The 16,883-nt window shown below is 40.7% G+C and overlaps 3 protein-coding genes across 3 annotated transcripts; 1 reads left to right on the forward strand and 2 right to left on the reverse strand.

Moving 5' to 3' along the window:
* The first annotated feature begins 64 nt into the window (after positions 1-64).
* gmpr2 (guanosine monophosphate reductase 2) lies at positions 65-6,109 on the forward strand. The gene is made up of 10 exons (XM_042069124.1): positions 65-180; positions 608-709; positions 799-918; positions 1,053-1,136; positions 1,287-1,460; positions 1,775-1,856; positions 2,111-2,217; positions 3,966-4,008; positions 4,102-4,261; positions 4,889-6,109. The coding sequence occupies exons 2-10, from the start codon at positions 623-625 to the stop codon at positions 5,073-5,075; spliced, it is 1,044 nt and encodes a 347-aa protein (XP_041925058.1). The 5' UTR covers positions 65-180; positions 608-622; the 3' UTR covers positions 5,076-6,109.
* LOC121689379 (tripartite motif-containing protein 29-like) lies at positions 5,944-13,799 on the reverse strand. Its single transcript, XM_042069125.1, has 2 exons — positions 12,716-13,799; positions 5,944-6,917 (listed from the first exon to the last, which is right to left on the reverse strand). Exons 1-2 carry the CDS (start codon positions 13,753-13,755, stop codon positions 6,914-6,916), a joined length of 1,044 nt encoding a protein of 347 aa, XP_041925059.1. The 5' UTR covers positions 13,756-13,799; the 3' UTR covers positions 5,944-6,913.
* LOC121689380 (tripartite motif-containing protein 29-like) lies at positions 7,110-13,911 on the reverse strand. The gene is made up of 3 exons (XM_042069126.1): positions 13,797-13,911; positions 7,454-8,028; positions 7,110-7,256 (listed from the first exon to the last, which is right to left on the reverse strand). The coding sequence occupies exons 2-3, from the start codon at positions 7,959-7,961 to the stop codon at positions 7,246-7,248; spliced, it is 519 nt and encodes a 172-aa protein (XP_041925060.1). The 5' UTR covers positions 7,962-8,028; positions 13,797-13,911; the 3' UTR covers positions 7,110-7,245.
* Positions 13,912-16,883: the final 2,972 nt, after the last annotated feature.

A 16,883-nucleotide genomic window follows, 5' to 3' on the forward strand; every position in this document is an offset into this window, starting at 1 on the left:
AGCATAACACTAGTCGGATAGCGAACTACTTAAAAATGAAAGTGAACGCTCCCACATGAATAATATTCCTACATGCAAAAGCGGAAATAGATCGTGTAGTACGCGCACTGCACTGACCGCACTGCATTCTAGAACCCACATTTCTTCATACATTCCAGGAGAGACGGGTTTTAGTCTAAGGTAGAATTTGATATGACTGTGCAAATGTGAATTTTAAATGATTGTGTGCTTTTTCACTCTGTCAGTGCTCTAGATGTATGACGGTGGATTTAGGAGTATGCAGTAGTCAGTAGTCTCACTTGGCTTGACAGATAGTGTGGTTAAATATGATGCTAACTAGCTACTGTAACGTTAACTGGGCCGAGAATTTTCAGTCATTGTAAAGTAGTGTTTGCTTTTTCTGTTCTTAAACATCAGCAACCCACATTTGTATGGACAACATCCCGCTGTCTGAATACATGCGAATTTACATTTTATAGTGCAGAGTATTTTTACTGGCCCTTATACAATTATTTGGGTAACAATGGCCCTTATACAATTATTTGGGTAGTCGGATCGGACGCGAAATATGTCTATTTTTCTCACACTGGGCTACAATTCAACACAGGACATCAGCTGAACCATGCCTCGTATTGAGAATGACATCAAGCTTGACTTCAAGGACGTTCTGCTCCGGCCCAAGAGAAGCACTCTGAAGTCCCGCAGCGAGGTAAACAGCACGTTATCACCTCATGGTTGTGAAAACACACTCAGGCAGACATATCACAGTATCGACTTTTCCTTGTCTGTTTGTCTTAGGTGGACCTGATGCGCAGCTTTACTTTCAGAAATTCAAAAGGAAGCTACCGTGGCATTCCCATCGTGGCAGCCAACATGGATACTGTGGGAACCTTTGAAATGGCCGTGGCTCTACACCAGGTTTGCACTGTAGTTTCTGCCATAATGGGTATAGCAACTCACAGAAACCATGGAGTCATGTCCTTTTTTGTCCATATTGTCCCTCTCATCTGTTGATTTAAAAAAGTGTATTGACTTATCCTCTCTACCCATAGTTCACCCTCTTCACTGCCATCCATAAACACTACTCTGTTGACGACTGGAAAGAGTTTGCTGCCAAAAATCCAGAATGCCTTCAGGTACAACAGCTCAACCATATGGCTGCCGTCCAAAGTGAACTGCTTGATGTATTCGAAAATTGTTTTGGTTTGAAAATGAGTACAGCCTCATTCATCCAACTCACTTTCTTTCTTTCTTTCATTCTCTTTTTCCTTCATCCCTTTCTGCAGAGTTTGGCGGTCAGTAGCGGTACAGGTGAGACGGACTTTGAGAAACTGACGGCCATTTTGGCAGCAGTGCCTCAGCTGCATTACATCTGTGTGGACGTGGCCAATGGCTACTCCGAGCACTTTGTGCACTTCGTCAAGGATGTGCGAGGAAAGTTCCCCACTCACACCATCATGGTGAGTGGGCCTCTGCAGTTTGTTGAGCTGATATGACAGCAGTGAATCTGAATGAATCTACAACCTAAACAATTATAATGGTACTGACATCCATGATGATGTATGCCATATTTAAAACAGATTAGAGAGTTACTGCAATATTGATAGGTAATAATTTGAAATCTTTACACATGATAATTTGAAATCTTTAAAAAACAACTTATGAGTTCAGTGCTTTCTGTGCCGTTAGTTTAATGACTCAAGATTATGTGCCATTGAAAAGCTAATTGATTACTGATGATGACTGTATCTTGAAATGTTTTACCTGTCTTTAGGCAGGGAACGTGGTCACTGGAGAAATGGTGGAGGAACTTATCCTCGCAGGTGCGGACATCATCAAAGTGGGCATTGGACCAGGTGAGGTCAACAGGGCTGGACTTGTTAGGTGGTGGCCTTTGCATGTCTGATTTATTGCTACTTAATTTCCCTTGAAATATTTGTCTACCTTTATCTTCTGATGTCAAATTGTGAATCCCTGTTTTTATTTTGCATCCCTCTAATGTTTATTGTCTTGTATTTTCTTGTTCCTATTTACCAAATATTTACGTCTCAGTGTGAATGTCCTCATTCTAATCTTGTTTGTGTGTCCACTTGTCTCGGGGGTTGTCCAGGCTCTGTGTGCACCACACGGAAGAAGACTGGTGTGGGTTATCCCCAGCTGAGTGCTGTGATCGAATGTGCAGATGCTGCTCATGGACTTGGAGGACATATTATCTCTGTAAGTCTGTATGTCTCTTTATACACTCTGTATGTGTGTGTGTGTATGTGTTATGATAAGTGTATGACATGAATTAAATGAATCAGGAAAAGTGGAGTTCACATTCTGATTTCAGTTGTGATCTCTTCAGCAAATATATGCTCAATGAAGCTAATCATTATACATATAACAGTAATTGTGATTAATAGTTATCTTCAAGGTTACTTTATTAGGTCTACCAAAGGAGAATTTTCAGTAACACTTTACTTGAAGGTATCGACATAAGAGTGGCATAACCCTAACACTAACCTTAACCCTGACTTGTCATGACAAAAACCTAATGACCCTAACCCTAACTTGTCATGACAAAAACTGAATGACACTTGACAGAAGCGAGTGACAGAAGCGTTATGTCATAAATGTTTATGACTTGTTTATAATGTTTATGACACGTTCATGACAGTGTCATGTCACTCTTATGCAGATACCTTCAAATAAAGTGTAACCGAAATTTGTTTCAGATAAAGGTTAAGCTGCCACAGCCACAATACAGAAGACATCACAGGACAAAGCACATATGTTACACATAGAATACATAAAGAATACATTATGAATGGGCACTAGGGGTGGGCGATATATATTGTCTGCGATAATATCGTGATTGTTGTTTTAACGATGTGCAAATTGACATTATCGAGTATTTAAATTACTTATGGGGGAAAACTAGTGGGTCACAACGTTGTCACAAGCACGCCTAATGTTTATTTTGTGCAGCGAGAGTAGCCTATTTGGGATTTTATGCTGCTACTTCTGTTCAAGTAGCATTGATGAGACAGTCACGTTTTTTCCTACACGGTATTATATGGAGAGAAAACATTAGCCTTTGAGTATTTTAATAGTCAGTAGTAAACAAAGAACTATTCTCATGTAACTCTTGTAAATGGACTGAAGTTAGCTCTAAATATCTACGTTTACCGATTATGCTAACCGTTAGCATCTCTATGGGATTTCTCATATACATTAGCCATAAGCTAACGCATTAGTTTCTATTCTGTAATTTGGAATGCTAGCCTACATGATTGCAATTAAACAAACCATCGAAGGAAATAACTGAGATGTACTCTGTTGGTCTGCTTAGTTTTACAGTGAATCCTATGTAAAGGTTTGAAAGGAACTTCAGCTTCAGACTTTCTCTTGGGAAACTGTTAGGCCTATTCATCTTCTCTAATGTAGATGGCTAGACCATGTCATTGCCACACACACACAAGTGGGGGCAGAATTGGAAATGTACATAGAGTGACAATGCATTGGTTGATTTGGTTAAAAAGTCACAGGTTAGGTTATTGGTTATTATTGTAAAGATGCTATTCATAAATAATGAGCTGTTAAGTAACTCAGACTTCGGATATCGACTAATTATCGTTATCGTCAAAATCACAAAAAATATCGAGATATTATTTTTTGTCCATATCGCCCACCACGAATGGGCACACATTCACAGCATCCGTTATGACATAAATAACACCCTCTTAAAAGCACAATAAATGCCCCATAAATAGCACTCTCTCCCACCCTGTCCGACTATGCAGTCACAAGTACAGGTCACAAGACACTCACTCTCTCTGCACTCTCCAGTCACACGATTTAGAAGAGAACAGCATCTTTCATTACATTGTACACTTTGTTGAATGAAGTTATATATATATATATGCTGGCTAACCAACGTACCTTGTGTATGCCATTTCTCTCTGTGCTTGCCACCCATGAAGGATGGCGGATGCACCTGTCCTGGTGATGTCTCCAAAGCTTTTGGTGAGTTTGCCTCCCTCAGTCAAAAAATATCATCCCAATGACAGGACCCTTCTCCTTCCGGACATCTGATTGGCTGTATCATGTAATCAACAGGAGCTGGGGCGGACTTTGTGATGCTCGGCGGCATGCTGGCCGGTCACGACGAGAGCGGAGGCGAAGTTATCGAGAAGAACGGCAAGAAGTACAAGCTTTTCTACGGCATGAGCTCCGACACAGCGATGAAGAAGCATGCAGGAGGGGTGGCAGAGTATAGGTGAGATCACCCTCAGCATTATCCACAAGTGTACTTCTCTAATTCTCTAGTGATACTCTCTAAGCAATTCACTAAAAGATTTCATCAGACAGATTGTGTCATCATGTGATACACTGGATTAGGCCTGAAACCATCAGAAGGTATATTAACATATGAGATTATTTAATATCAACAAAGTAAAATGTGTTATGTAAATACAAACATGGAAGGAGACGTGTATGCCATTAGATTACAATTATATTTTGAGCCACAGGTTATAATAACAAAGGTTTGGTTATACGTTTACTACAGGATGTTGTGAAAAGGCCTGTTGTTATAACTGTTCATTTTTAGCAAATGTCTACTTTATAGCCATAGCAGATTTGATATTGAAAAAAGTGGAAACTGCAGTGTGCCACTGTTTTAAACACACAGGGACTGCTAGCTTTAGAGTGTACTTTTAAAAAAAAAAAAATATGTTACCTTACCATGGCATCCTAACTTGAATTTCTTCCCCTTGGGGATCAATAAAGTATCTATCTATCTATCTATCTATCTATCTATCTAACTAACTAAGGGCACCGTGGCCACTATGGTGGCATGTCTGTGACGGGCCTGACTAAAATCCATCCCTCCACCCCCCTCCAGGGCGTCTGAGGGGAAGACGGTGGAGGTGACCTACAAGGGCCCCGTGGAGGCGACGGTGCGCGACGTGCTGGGCGGCGTCCGCTCCACCTGCACCTACGTGGGCGCGGGCAAGCTGAAGGAGCTCAGCCGCCGCACCACCTTCATCCGCGTCACCCAGCAGCTCAACACCGTCTTCGGCGACATCTAGGCCCCTCGAGGAGTCGGAGCGACAGGACGCCGCGTCCGTCACCAAGTCGTCTGTAACTGACCGGAAGTTGGTCAGTGGAGACTGGGGGGACTGGTTTTGAACACCAAAGAAAGGGAGTTTAGATAAAGACCTAAAAGTTCAGTTTTCAACCAACCACCTGTTTATTGACATCCATTATTACATTTCTCCTCCTGACCTTCTCCTACTTTTTTTCTGGTTCGACTCACTGACAGACAAGTTAAATGCTAATTGTTGTCAATATGTTCAAGGTACTCTCGCCTGTACTGGGTTTTGTTTGGCTTCCTTTCTCCTAACTGGAGGGGTTTGAAACTTTTAGGCCTCTCACCTTTTCTCAGTTGTCACATCTGAGACAAGAGAACTTAACTCAACCAGTCGTCAGTCTGTGCTTCTGTCTGACTTTAGACACAGCCGAATCTTCAAATACAGCCTTATCTTTCCATTTTAAGTGTTACGGTTTTTCCAAATAGATTATTGACTATGCATATTTCACATATTTAACTAGATTAGAATAGTGTTATATTTTATGAGATGTCATTGAGACTGTAAAACTCTACAGTGATATAGTCTTTTTAAAAAGTATGACATTCGGTCAGGTCGTGGTGATCAGTCACCTTTGTGTACAATTCAACTGTATTAGTCAAAAAACAAGCAAAGGTATATTTATATTTAAAAAAAATATTATAATTTACCTTTATCCACCAATCATCTTTTCTGCCAATTATTTCCATTTATGATGCAACTTAGTAATAGAAATGCAAACATGGTTGTATGAACCATAAACAGTGCAGTGTTCTCTTTTTTTAGAGAATTATTTCATGAATGAGTATGCTGATGTTGTACCGCTTACTACTGACGCACAAATGAGATTTTATTTCATCTTTCTTTCTGCACTTTTGGTTTGTTATATTACATTTTTACTTCATTCCACCAGACACATCATTTTCACATGTCTACATCAGCACTCCAATCCATTCCATCTGTCCACAAATAAACATTCCATCAGCTGATTTGAACTGTGGTACATTTCCTTTTGTGTGAACACAGGGCAAGACAATACTGTCTTGATCATTGTGACAAGAAAAACGACAAGACACATTCAATTAATCAGATATTCATATTGTTATATGTACGTCTGTTAGGTCAAGCATTACAGTGTCATAAATCAGAAAATGTTTAATTTTGACACTCATTTTAGTTGTCAGCTCTCCTGCAAAATATATATATGAAATCAATTTCTAATCATTAACCATAAATGCACCCTGAAGACTACCCTGAAACAAAAGAATCTGTTCTTGAAAAAGTAAATATACACTTTGTGCCTCAAACTAAAATTCAAGGGGTGGACTTTTTGCCACGACTGTAGACAGTCTGTAAATTCTCATCATCAAGAGCGCACACAAAATCCACATATGGTGAGATCTGTGAGTTATCACAGCGTATGTTTCCACAGCTTGATTTTCCAGAAGGATATGATTGGCCAAGACGTGAAGCCCCGCAGGAGTTCTCCTTTTCTCTTTTCTCCAGTTTGACAAATGGGAGTGCAGTGGACAGAAAAAAAAAGCGGCCAATTTCTACACGGTGAAGACAAATGACCTCGTATTCACACCTTATGAAAAAGGACAGCAACTGATTTGAATGATCCAAATGGACCTCTATTTTTTTGCCGTCAAAAGAAGTGCTTGATTTCGATGGGTAGTTAATAATGTCACATTGAATGGAATAAGATTCAACTTTCATCCCACCTTTCTTCTTAATGGCTTTGGTGTGGAGTGCCAAAAACCTTTTATCCCTCCACTCCAGCCCATAAAGTGGACCATTCAGATTATTCCCATGGCTGAAATAACCTCTATCTGAAATGCCAACACTCCAATCATATTTCTCAGAAAACTCAATTGTCCAGTGAAGATCACTATCAGTAGTGCTTTTCTGTAAGAAAACTGTTTGGGAGACATGTTGTATGGGTGGGCGACAAACCAGCATCTTCAAATCTGAGGACACAAGAAAATGTTCCCCTAATGTCTTAGGGTCAAAAGTCACATTTGCAGGTTTTGATTCACCCCAATAAAGTTTATCTGGGTCAACCACGACCAGGAGGTCTCGCTGCAGCTTTCTCACCTTCTCCATAACCTGATGGCCATTCTTAAGAATGTCAAAAACAACCTTTGCAGGCTCCGCCTCCTCTTCTAATCCATGGATGAAGTCTACAGCGCGGGCTTTCTCCACAGCCTCGTGCACCCCTGCAAACCTCTGCAGAAACATATGGGCATCTTCTTCTGACAGGGCTGCTTCTATGTTCTGTCGAGCTGTTTGGATGGCTCCAAGACGAGCTGTGACCGAGCTTTGCACTTTGTTCAGGCCGATATCACGCAGTGATGACACACTCTTCACCAGATACTCGGTAGATACCTGCAGGGCCTTTGTTTGCTTCGTCTCCCAGCTCTTCAGCGCCTTGGCCTGTTTCTCTCGCTCGTCCAGATCCTTCAGCTCCTCCCTCAGCTTCTCCACCAGCACCTTGTGAGCGCTGGGAAGGCTCTTCATGTTGTGCAGTCGGTGCTGGTCCTCAATGGAGCAGGACACGCACACGCAGGTGCGGTCGTCCAAGCAGTAGTACTCGAGGAGTTTGCCGTGCTCAGGGCAGCGGACAGCTCCAGAGCTCAGACCCCCGGGCATTGTGGGCTTGGTCAGGGGATGAGTCTGCAGCAGGACCGGCGTGGTGAGGTGGGCCTGGAGGTGCTGAGCACACATGGAGATCTCACACTTGAGGCAAGTCTTCAGAGCGGGCACCTGGGTGTCCACACACATGTCGCAAAGGACCGGTTGGAACTCCTGCTTGGGTTCCTCCTTGATCTTTCCTGCAGTAGACATACTGGTCAGTGGTGGTATTAGCTGTCTTTTGATCCTTTTTTCTCCAAATGAGATATGAGTCTTCTTCCTTGTGATACTATTGATCTTGCCCTTTATACGTGTCCTTTGAGAATTTCGTTTTTGATTTTGTAATTCGAGATCTACCAAGTGTCCTATTATTTCGATTTAGCCTCTTCTTCTTTTTCTGGTCTTCAGTTGTTGATTCAGTCTTCTTGTTGGGCTTCTTGAAATCTCCTCCTGTTTCTCTCTTGTTCTTTGCCCTCTGCTCCAATGGTGAGAATGACTTTCACATGGTTTGTGTGCACAGTATTACTGTGGTAACATGTAAACAGTTTCTGTGGTCTTTTCTTTCCACAACCAATCAGGAGATGTTCCTGCACTGTAGAAAACCATAAAGTATACAACGTGCCAATCAAGATGCCGAATATCATGTTAATATTTAACCAGGATATGAGTGCAGTCTGCACTCAAGTGAAAATGACAACAAAAAAAAAACAGTAGACTATTTCACATTTTCTTTTAAAGTCTACGGTTATACATAAGGATGTTGGCCTAATTTCACAGAGCCTGACATAGAATATCTCTTTTTGTATAACATTAGCATTTCAGATGTAACAGTCTTTCAACACATCAAAACATTGACTCTAATTGATAGGCTGTTTGAATCTGGTCACGGTCCTACATGTGTTCCTCTCTGCTCCTGTTTCATGTTCCTAATTAACAAGAGCCCACCACATTGTTCAATGTCCTTCAATCCGTATTTGGATATATGCCCTTTGTCTTATTCACATAGAGTGGTAGACTAGCTCTCTAAAGAAATCACACTGGAAGTCAACCAACAGCTTAAAAACTGTGACTGTCATGCCACAACATTCAAAATGAGTGACCACTAAAAAAATTGATTTAGGACTAGCCCTATAGGCTACTTGATCAGTAATAGAAAATTCATGATGATATACCCTGAACTGCATACTGTTGGAGTTGTTTGAAATGATGGAGTAGAGTGTGTGTGACAAGTCACAAGAAAGCCACTCTCTTTCTTCACGAGTTCATGATTTGGTCAGACTCAAAAGTAATCATAAGATCCTGGCTTTGAACTCATGTAACTGAACTAAACTGAACTTTGTCTCAACTTATTGGTGAAACCCTAAGGCGTCTACATCTATGCCCCTATGGCAGTTGCAATCACTGTGATTTTAGGTGTGCACCGTGTGCTTGTATGCTGCACATACTATACAACTTTCTTTTTTATTCATGTATTACTGGGTAGTTGTGACAAGTAAATTTCCCAGGTGTGGGATTTTCTTATCTTATCTTATCTTGAAAGACTACAAAAAATAAAAAATAAAACTCCCAGCAGGTACCACAGGTGCCAACAGGACATACATATCTGTGATATGTGTATTAATTTAATGTCCAGATCTCTTTTCCCTAAATCTTAACTATACTTGTATGGATTTTTCATTCATGAGTGACTTTCTGTTGTAAAAGTAACAATAATCCAGTTTAACAATCCCTCATAAATGTGTAGTATATGCAAGTCTATCACTTTTTTATTTTCTGTTTTTAGCAGTTTCCTTATTCTCAGAACTTTTCTTTTTTTGCGGGTGGATTGGTTTTGTTCTTATTTTCTTCATGCTTTGTACTGTAGGTGGATCAGTTTCATTCTGGTCATCATGTACACAAAATCCAAATATGGTCTGATATAATCTGACACCCTCTTCACCAGATACTCGGTAGATACCTGCAGGGCCTTTGTTTGCTTCGTCTCCCAGCTCTTCAGCGCCTTGGCCTGTTTCTCTCGCTCGGCCAGCTCCTTCAGCTCCTCCTCCAGCTTCTCCACCAGCACCTTGTGAGCGCTGGGAAGGGTCTTCATGTTGTGCGGTCGGTGTTGGTCCTCAAACGCCTTAGAACACTGACCTATCTAATTCCCCCAATCATTCCCTCCCGGACACCTACTCATCTGGAAAAAAACAAATTGATTGACATACAAGACATTGGAGGAAGAAGGACACACACACGCACACACAAACACACACACAGACACACACACACACACAGAACAGGGAAACAAGAGTCCAATGCTATACTGGCAACACATTTATGAGTTATTTCAGCATTTTGTGTTTTTTTATTTGATTTTGAATTCAGTAAAATGAAGTTTTTTCTGTTCTGTCACATCAGGATATGTTTCTGACTCACTGAAGAAAACTATGAAGTGAACAATGTCTCAATCAAACTGCGGAAAGTTTATATTGTCCTCTAAATAATTGACTAACAAAGAACAGAATCATATTGATTAAATTTCTCTTTCAATGTTTTAATGTTAACAAACAACACTTGATCCTATAATATCCTCCAAAACTTCAATGGATTATTGAAATGTTCAGGTTGCTCCATTTTGTTTGAATTGCTGATTACCTTTTTTCTAGTCCTCAGGCATATTTAGGTTATTTTCAAAGCGGATGTTCCACTATATGCGAGAAGTGAGAAGTCCAAAACGGTCATCTTTACATCAGCATTGGCCATGGATGAGTTTAAACACAGCAGATGGCGTGTTGAGTCATTTTCAACCAAATTGATTGTGATAACTTTAATCACAGTCAATTAAGTCATGACATTGAGCTTACAGGTAAAAAAAAACAACCATATCTCGGTCCTCCGATATCATCCAGAGATCCAGATCACGTCACCTTTATTCAACATTGGTTGATATGGGTCACAGTGTCATCTTTAATGTTGGTCAAAGTCAACCAGAGTGGAGGACAGGTTTTAAAAAAGAATGTTTGAATGGGAGTTTAGACAAAGAGGTTGTATAATACCCAGCATCACATTTTTCCTCCTATCCCTCTCATTAACACTGTTTTATCAAGGGTTTTCAATTTCTGGCAATACCTCTCACTTAGACAAGTGCATGCTAATATTTGTCAGTTAAAGGTTTTATTCTGTCTTTAGGTCTCACTCACCTCAGTTGTCATGTCTGGGACAAGAGAACTGACCGCAACCAGCCAGTGCTTAAAGTCATCACAGAGCTTTTTGGTTTAACTTGTGACAGGGTCGAAGGATTTTACAACTTTATAATAGAAATGCAAAAATGATTGCTTGGACCTTGAATAACACTGTTCTTTTTTAATTTTACTGCATGTATTCAGAGTGCTGACACTTCTTATTACTCACACACAAATGAGATTTTATTTTACTAAATTGTACACTTCATCCCATGTTTCTGTCTTGGCATTCCAATCCAGAAAAAAATAATCCATCAGCTGATTTGTATTTTGTACATCTTGTGAATAAACAGCATTTTCTAGGTCAGTTCTCAAAAGATAATTATTACATAAATAGGAAATCGAGACATATTGCATAAATCATTTATAGTTTCAAAAAATAACTATGCTAGTGTGTTGTGATATGGCAATGGTGTGACTTAAATGAACCAGGAAAAGTGGGGTTCACATTTAGTGTTCAAACACACTAATTGTGATTAACCCTCCTGTTGTGTTTGCGGTCAAATGGTCAATTGACAATTCTTTTCTCTCAAAAATTTTGTTAACTTATTCTGACCATCATGAGGCTCCTTGACTTTGTTAATACAGGGCATCTGATAACTTTTATAACAATTTGAGTGATTTATCTAACTTTAGAACATCCATGTGTATTTCGGGTCAAAAATGACCGGCCATTAGAAATGAATGGGTGAGAAAATGGTCAATGCATAAAATTGAGTCCAGGCACATACATATTGATCAGATGGACTGTATATGTGCTTCTGTACATTAAAACACACACACAAACACACCCTCACTCCCCCTCTTTGCTTCTATGTCAGCCCCCATTGGATCCTTTCCCCAATAGAATCTTCCCCTTTCTGACTTGCATGAGCTCAGGTCAGTGAGGTCTGCAGGCCATAAATAGCGAATGGAAGTAAAAAACTAGTTATATCTAATAGAACACAAGTTGATACAAAGGTTCTATCACAACACTACATGATAATGTGTGTGTTACTATGGATTTATAACAAGTTATAATGCAGCGGTCATTTTTGACCGGAAACACAAAACTAGTAAACATAAAACACAATAGGAGGGTTAAAAGTTAAGTGGGTAAGTCAGGCCTACTCAAGACAGGATCCTGGTTTCATATGCTTTTGATTTTCTCTGGGAATGATTCTGTTGTAAAAAGTTTGACAAGCCCTCTTAAAGGTGTAATATGGACCTTTATTGTTAATATTTTTCAGCAACAAAAACATTTTTTTTGTCATTTAAAAGATATTTTACTCTACTTTTCTTTTCTTCGTGGGTGGATCATATCTAATCTGGTCATCAAGTGCACACACAAAATTCACATATGAACTGACACAATTTGAGCGGCTGTTGAACGAGAATGGGGATCGAACAGAATGACAAGTTGGAGGAGGTGGATCCTTCTCTCTTTTCTTCACAGTGACAAAGGGGAATAGCTCCTGTGACAGACTGTGTTCAATGTTTACACTGTGCAGATCAATCATCTCATCATATTCGCCCCTTGTGAAAAAGAACAGTGATCGAGCAGAGGAATCCCACAGGACCTCTAGTTTACCTTGAAAATCCATAACTTGTGGAGAGCTGAATTCCGGCGGGTAGGTCAGAACTTTGCAAATGAGTTGAAACTGTTTTGGTGCTGAAACTTGTGGGTTTGTGCTGGTTTCTGTGAAAAGTTCTGAAAACTGTTTGTTTTTCCATTCCAGCCCATAAAGGGGACCATGCAGGCGATCCCCACTGGATGCTTCGCTGGGAAGATTTTTTGCACCAATGCCAACACTCCAATCATATTTCTCAGAAAACTGAATTGTCCAGGAAAGATTATCATTTGTGCTATTCTGAAGGAAAACCCTTTGAGAGACACATTCTGGTGAGTTAGATGACAGTGCCTTAAAATCTGAAGACAGAACAAAATATTGCCCTATGGTCTGAGGGTCAAAGCTCACATCTGTAAGTTCATTTCTGCCCCAGTAAAGTTTATCCGGATCGACCAAGACCAGGAGGTCTCGCTGCAGCTTTCTCACCTTCTCCATGACCTGATGGCCATTCTTAAGAATGTCATAAACAACCTTTGCAGGCTCCGCCTCCTCTTCTAATCCATGGATGAAGTCTACAGCGCGGGCTTTCTCCACAGCCTCGTGCACCCCTGCAAACCTCTGCAGAAACATATGGGCATCTTCTTCTGACAGGGCTGCTTCTATGTTCTGTCTGGCTGTTTGGATGGCTCCAAGACGAGCTGTGACCGAGCTTTGCACTTTGTTCAGGCCGATATCACGCAGCGCTGACACCCTCTTCACCAGATACTCGGTAGATACCTCCAGGGCCTTTGTTTGCTTCGTCTCCCAGCTCTTCAGCGCCTTGCCCTGTTTCTCTCGCTCGGCCAGCGCCTTCAGCTCCTCCCTCAGCTTCTCCACCAGCACCTTGTGAGCATTGGGAAGGCTCTTCATGTTGTGCAGTCGGTGCTGGTCCTCGATGGAGCAGGACACGCACACGCAGGTGCGGTCGTCCAAGCAGTAGTACTCGAGGAGTTTGCCGTGCTCAGGGCAGCGGACGGCTCCAGAGCTCAGACCCCCGGGCGTTGTGGGCTTGGTCAGGGGGTGAGTCTGCAGCAGGACCGGCGTGGTGAGGTGGGCCTGGAGGTGCTGAGCACACATGGAGATCTCACACTTGAGGCAAGTCTTCAGAGCGGGCACCTGGGTGTCCACACACATGTCGCAAAGGACCGGTTGGAACTCCTGCTTGGGTTCCTCCTTGATCTTTCCTGCAGTATACATACTGGTCAGTGTGGGTGTTATTAGCTGCCTTTTGATCCTTCCTTGCGACACTATGTTGCGTAAGTCAGCTAGGCTGAAAAGTTAAACTCGCCGAGACTTGATTTGATTTTAGACAAATCAAATCATCCGAGGGAATTTGCACATCAAAGGCTCACTCTCAACACACAGAAATCCACTAACGTAGCAAAATGCAATATACTGCAGCATAACATTCGCTGTAATCTGCGCGTAGCCTAGCCTAGGTTACTGCTTTTTTTGACGTGGTCTACTCTAACAAGACGCTAGACTCTCCCTGTGGGTGGGTGAGCATTTTTGAACCAATAGGAAAATTCAATCTCTATCTCACAACAGTTGCTAAGTATGCTTTTTTCACCTGGGTTACACTTGCCCTCTGCTCCAATGTGGTGAGGATGGCTTTCACATAGTGTGCACATCATTATTAGCCTACTGTATAGTTTATATATATATATATAGTTATAGTTATATAGTAATAGTTTCTGTGGTCTTTTCTTTCCACAACCCATCAGGGTTCCTGACTGTATATCCCTGCAAAACCATAAAGTTTATAACATGCCAATCAAGATGCTGAATATCATGTTAATAACCAGGATATAAGTGCAGTTTGCAAAAGCTAATGGTTGAAATTACAAAGAAAGCAGTAGATTAGCCTATTTCACATTTCCTTTCAAATTCTACGGCATAAGGATGTTAGGTCAGGTTCTAAACCAAATGTTACTGATGACAATGAACCTGATGTTTAGTCTAGTTTTAAAAAAGTTTGATCTAAATTGCCTAATTTCACAGAGCTGGTAGGCCCTACAGTAGGCCTATTTCTTTTTGTGTAACATTAGCATTTTAGATGTACAGTCTTCAAGTCTTTGTACTTGTTCTCTGCACAATGACAATAAAGTTGAATCTATCTATCTATTGTGTTGTTGGGCTTCTTGAAATCTCCTGATTGTCTCTTGTTCTTTCCCCTCTGCTCCAATGGAGAGAATGACTTTCACATGGTTTAACAGTATTACTGTGTTAATCTAATCTGTATAATTTCTGTGGTCTTTTCTTTCCACAACCAATCAGGAGATGTTCATTGACTGCATATCACTGTAGAGAACCACCGTGATCACAGAATTCATAGTTTACATACCATTTTACCACTACACCCCTGCCCCCAACTATTGAGAGGATTTCTTTAAAGCAAACCCATTTCCAAAAATCGTAGGCCAACTTCTTCGTGCATAGGCTATTTGGATTCCCTTGACCAACTGATGTGTATCTAATTAGGCCTAGGCTAAACTAGCTCTCTAAACAAATCACATAGGAAGTCTTAACCTGATAGGCTACTGTCATGCATAAATTCATTGTTACTGCAAGGCAAGTGCTGATCTATATTTACATTTAATAATGATACATTTCATATGTCCCAGTATTAAACAATTCATATGAAACACAGATCCAATTGAATCAGGTTAACATTGGAATGGAACACCTTTATTAAAATATTTATATTCACTTGAATTTTGTTTTGGTCAAGTCATTACTGAATAATGGAAAATAATATTGTTAGCTTTTGTCTGTCCAGACCAGCAGTGAACAGTAGAGCCTACACTGCTTACTTCACCCCTAAGTAGCTAAACAGTTAGTTGTAGAAACTACTTTCCCTAGCTAAGAAAGTACTTAGCCCTCTGACCAATGTTTCATGTGTAATTCAACTTGATTTGCATTTCGATGAAAAAACTGAAATGTATATCATTTTTCCTTTTCACTAGTCTTATGAATTATGGAGAATGTCTTACAGGCATTGGATCCAAAGCTTTGTATCATTTGTGGGAAACATTTTGAAAAGGGCAAGAAAAAAGATCCCTATGTCCAAAACCCCACAGTAGAAGGCCCACGGCTGTCCCCAGTACCAGAGACAAGGTCCTTCGGGCAGCTTCTGAAAGGCTTGATGAAGATGTACATTCAAATTCTTTCATGCCCAGATCTCTTTGCATATGATGCCAAATACCATAAAATGTGCCTTGCACACACTACATCTCTAAATGAAATATAACAGCAGCCATAGAAAAGAATCAAAAAAGCAGACCAATGTCTATAACAAAGCGTTTATTAAGCTCACTGAAGACATTGATAAAACAGTATTGTCCAAAGATATAAAAGTGAGATCTCAATTCTTTGACTGATAGTTATGAAAACATACTAATGACCATTGCTGAGCAAGGTGTGTCTATAGTTCAACACAAGAAATATAGATCCTGGAAACTAAAGGAAAAGCTGATACAGCATTACAAAGACAGGCTTGCATTTGTTCCACGTCCAAGACAGTCAGATCTGATCTGCTCAGATAGTATGACCATATTGTGCACTGAGGGAAGCTGCTAAACTCACAGAAATAACAGTAGACTGTGTCAGACCGCACACAGTTCCTCATAGCCACCACTAGGTGGAGACATTATTTGCAAGAACATGTTACCTGGCCTTCTCAGCTACCTGTGAATTAATGAGTGGATTCACCTGGTGGTCACATGACTAATTGACAGAGTATATAAGCTGAGCTGAAAATGACTGCAGTGCTGTGACATGATCTTGTGCCTGAGCAAGCTCACAAGGTGGACTCGGCGTAGCTGAACTTCTTACTGGATATTACGTTGGATTATTCTCTGGATTTGGACTTCTTTCTCGGATTGTGGATGTAACTCTCATGGACAGTTTTCTTGTGACTTTCTTCTCTGAACTTCTCTGTGGACATTTGGATTACTTTTGTAAGTGGACTTTGCTTTGTTGTGGATACTTACCTGTGAACTGAACTGTATCCTGAAGCTTGGACTTGCCTCTTGTGAACTGTGTGCTCTGGTGATTATTTTGGTGTGATATAGCCTTTTGTCTTGCACCTCTGTGGAATTAAAGAGACTATTTCTGATAACGCTTTGCCTCTGCGTCTGTGCTCAAAACCACAGACTGAGAGTCCGAGTCTTTCCAAAATCCAAATATTACACAGGGCTGCAGACATATTGAGGAAAAGCATGGATCAGGTAGAGCATGACAGTGAGTAATATGTCAGCAGTGACTGTCTATGTTTCCAATGCAGCAAGTACAGTATGTACCCAACATCCTGTTTGACTTTGTGA

The sequence above is a fragment of the Alosa sapidissima genome, chromosome 18, assembly GCF_018492685.1.
Source record: "Alosa sapidissima isolate fAloSap1 chromosome 18, fAloSap1.pri, whole genome shotgun sequence".
In the NCBI taxonomy this organism is placed as follows: domain Eukaryota; kingdom Metazoa; phylum Chordata; class Actinopteri; order Clupeiformes; family Clupeidae; genus Alosa; species Alosa sapidissima.

Excerpts from the sequence above, each read along its gene's own strand:
- LOC121689380 (XM_042069126.1), bottom strand. The coding sequence starts at position 7,961 with ATGTCTACTGCAGGAAAGATCAAGGAGGAACCCAAGCAGGAGTTCCAA.
- gmpr2 (XM_042069124.1), top strand. The coding sequence starts at position 623 with ATGCCTCGTATTGAGAATGACATCAAGCTTGACTTCAAGGACGTTCTG. Across the intron at positions 710-798 it reads CTCTGAAGTCCCGCAGCGAG|GTGGACCTGATGCGCAGCTT; the intron begins GTAAACAGCACG and ends TGTTTGTCTTAG. Across the intron at positions 4,262-4,888 it reads GGAGGGGTGGCAGAGTATAG|GGCGTCTGAGGGGAAGACGG; the intron begins GTGAGATCACCC and ends ACCCCCCTCCAG.
- LOC121689379 (XM_042069125.1), bottom strand. The coding sequence starts at position 13,755 with ATGTATACTGCAGGAAAGATCAAGGAGGAACCCAAGCAGGAGTTCCAA.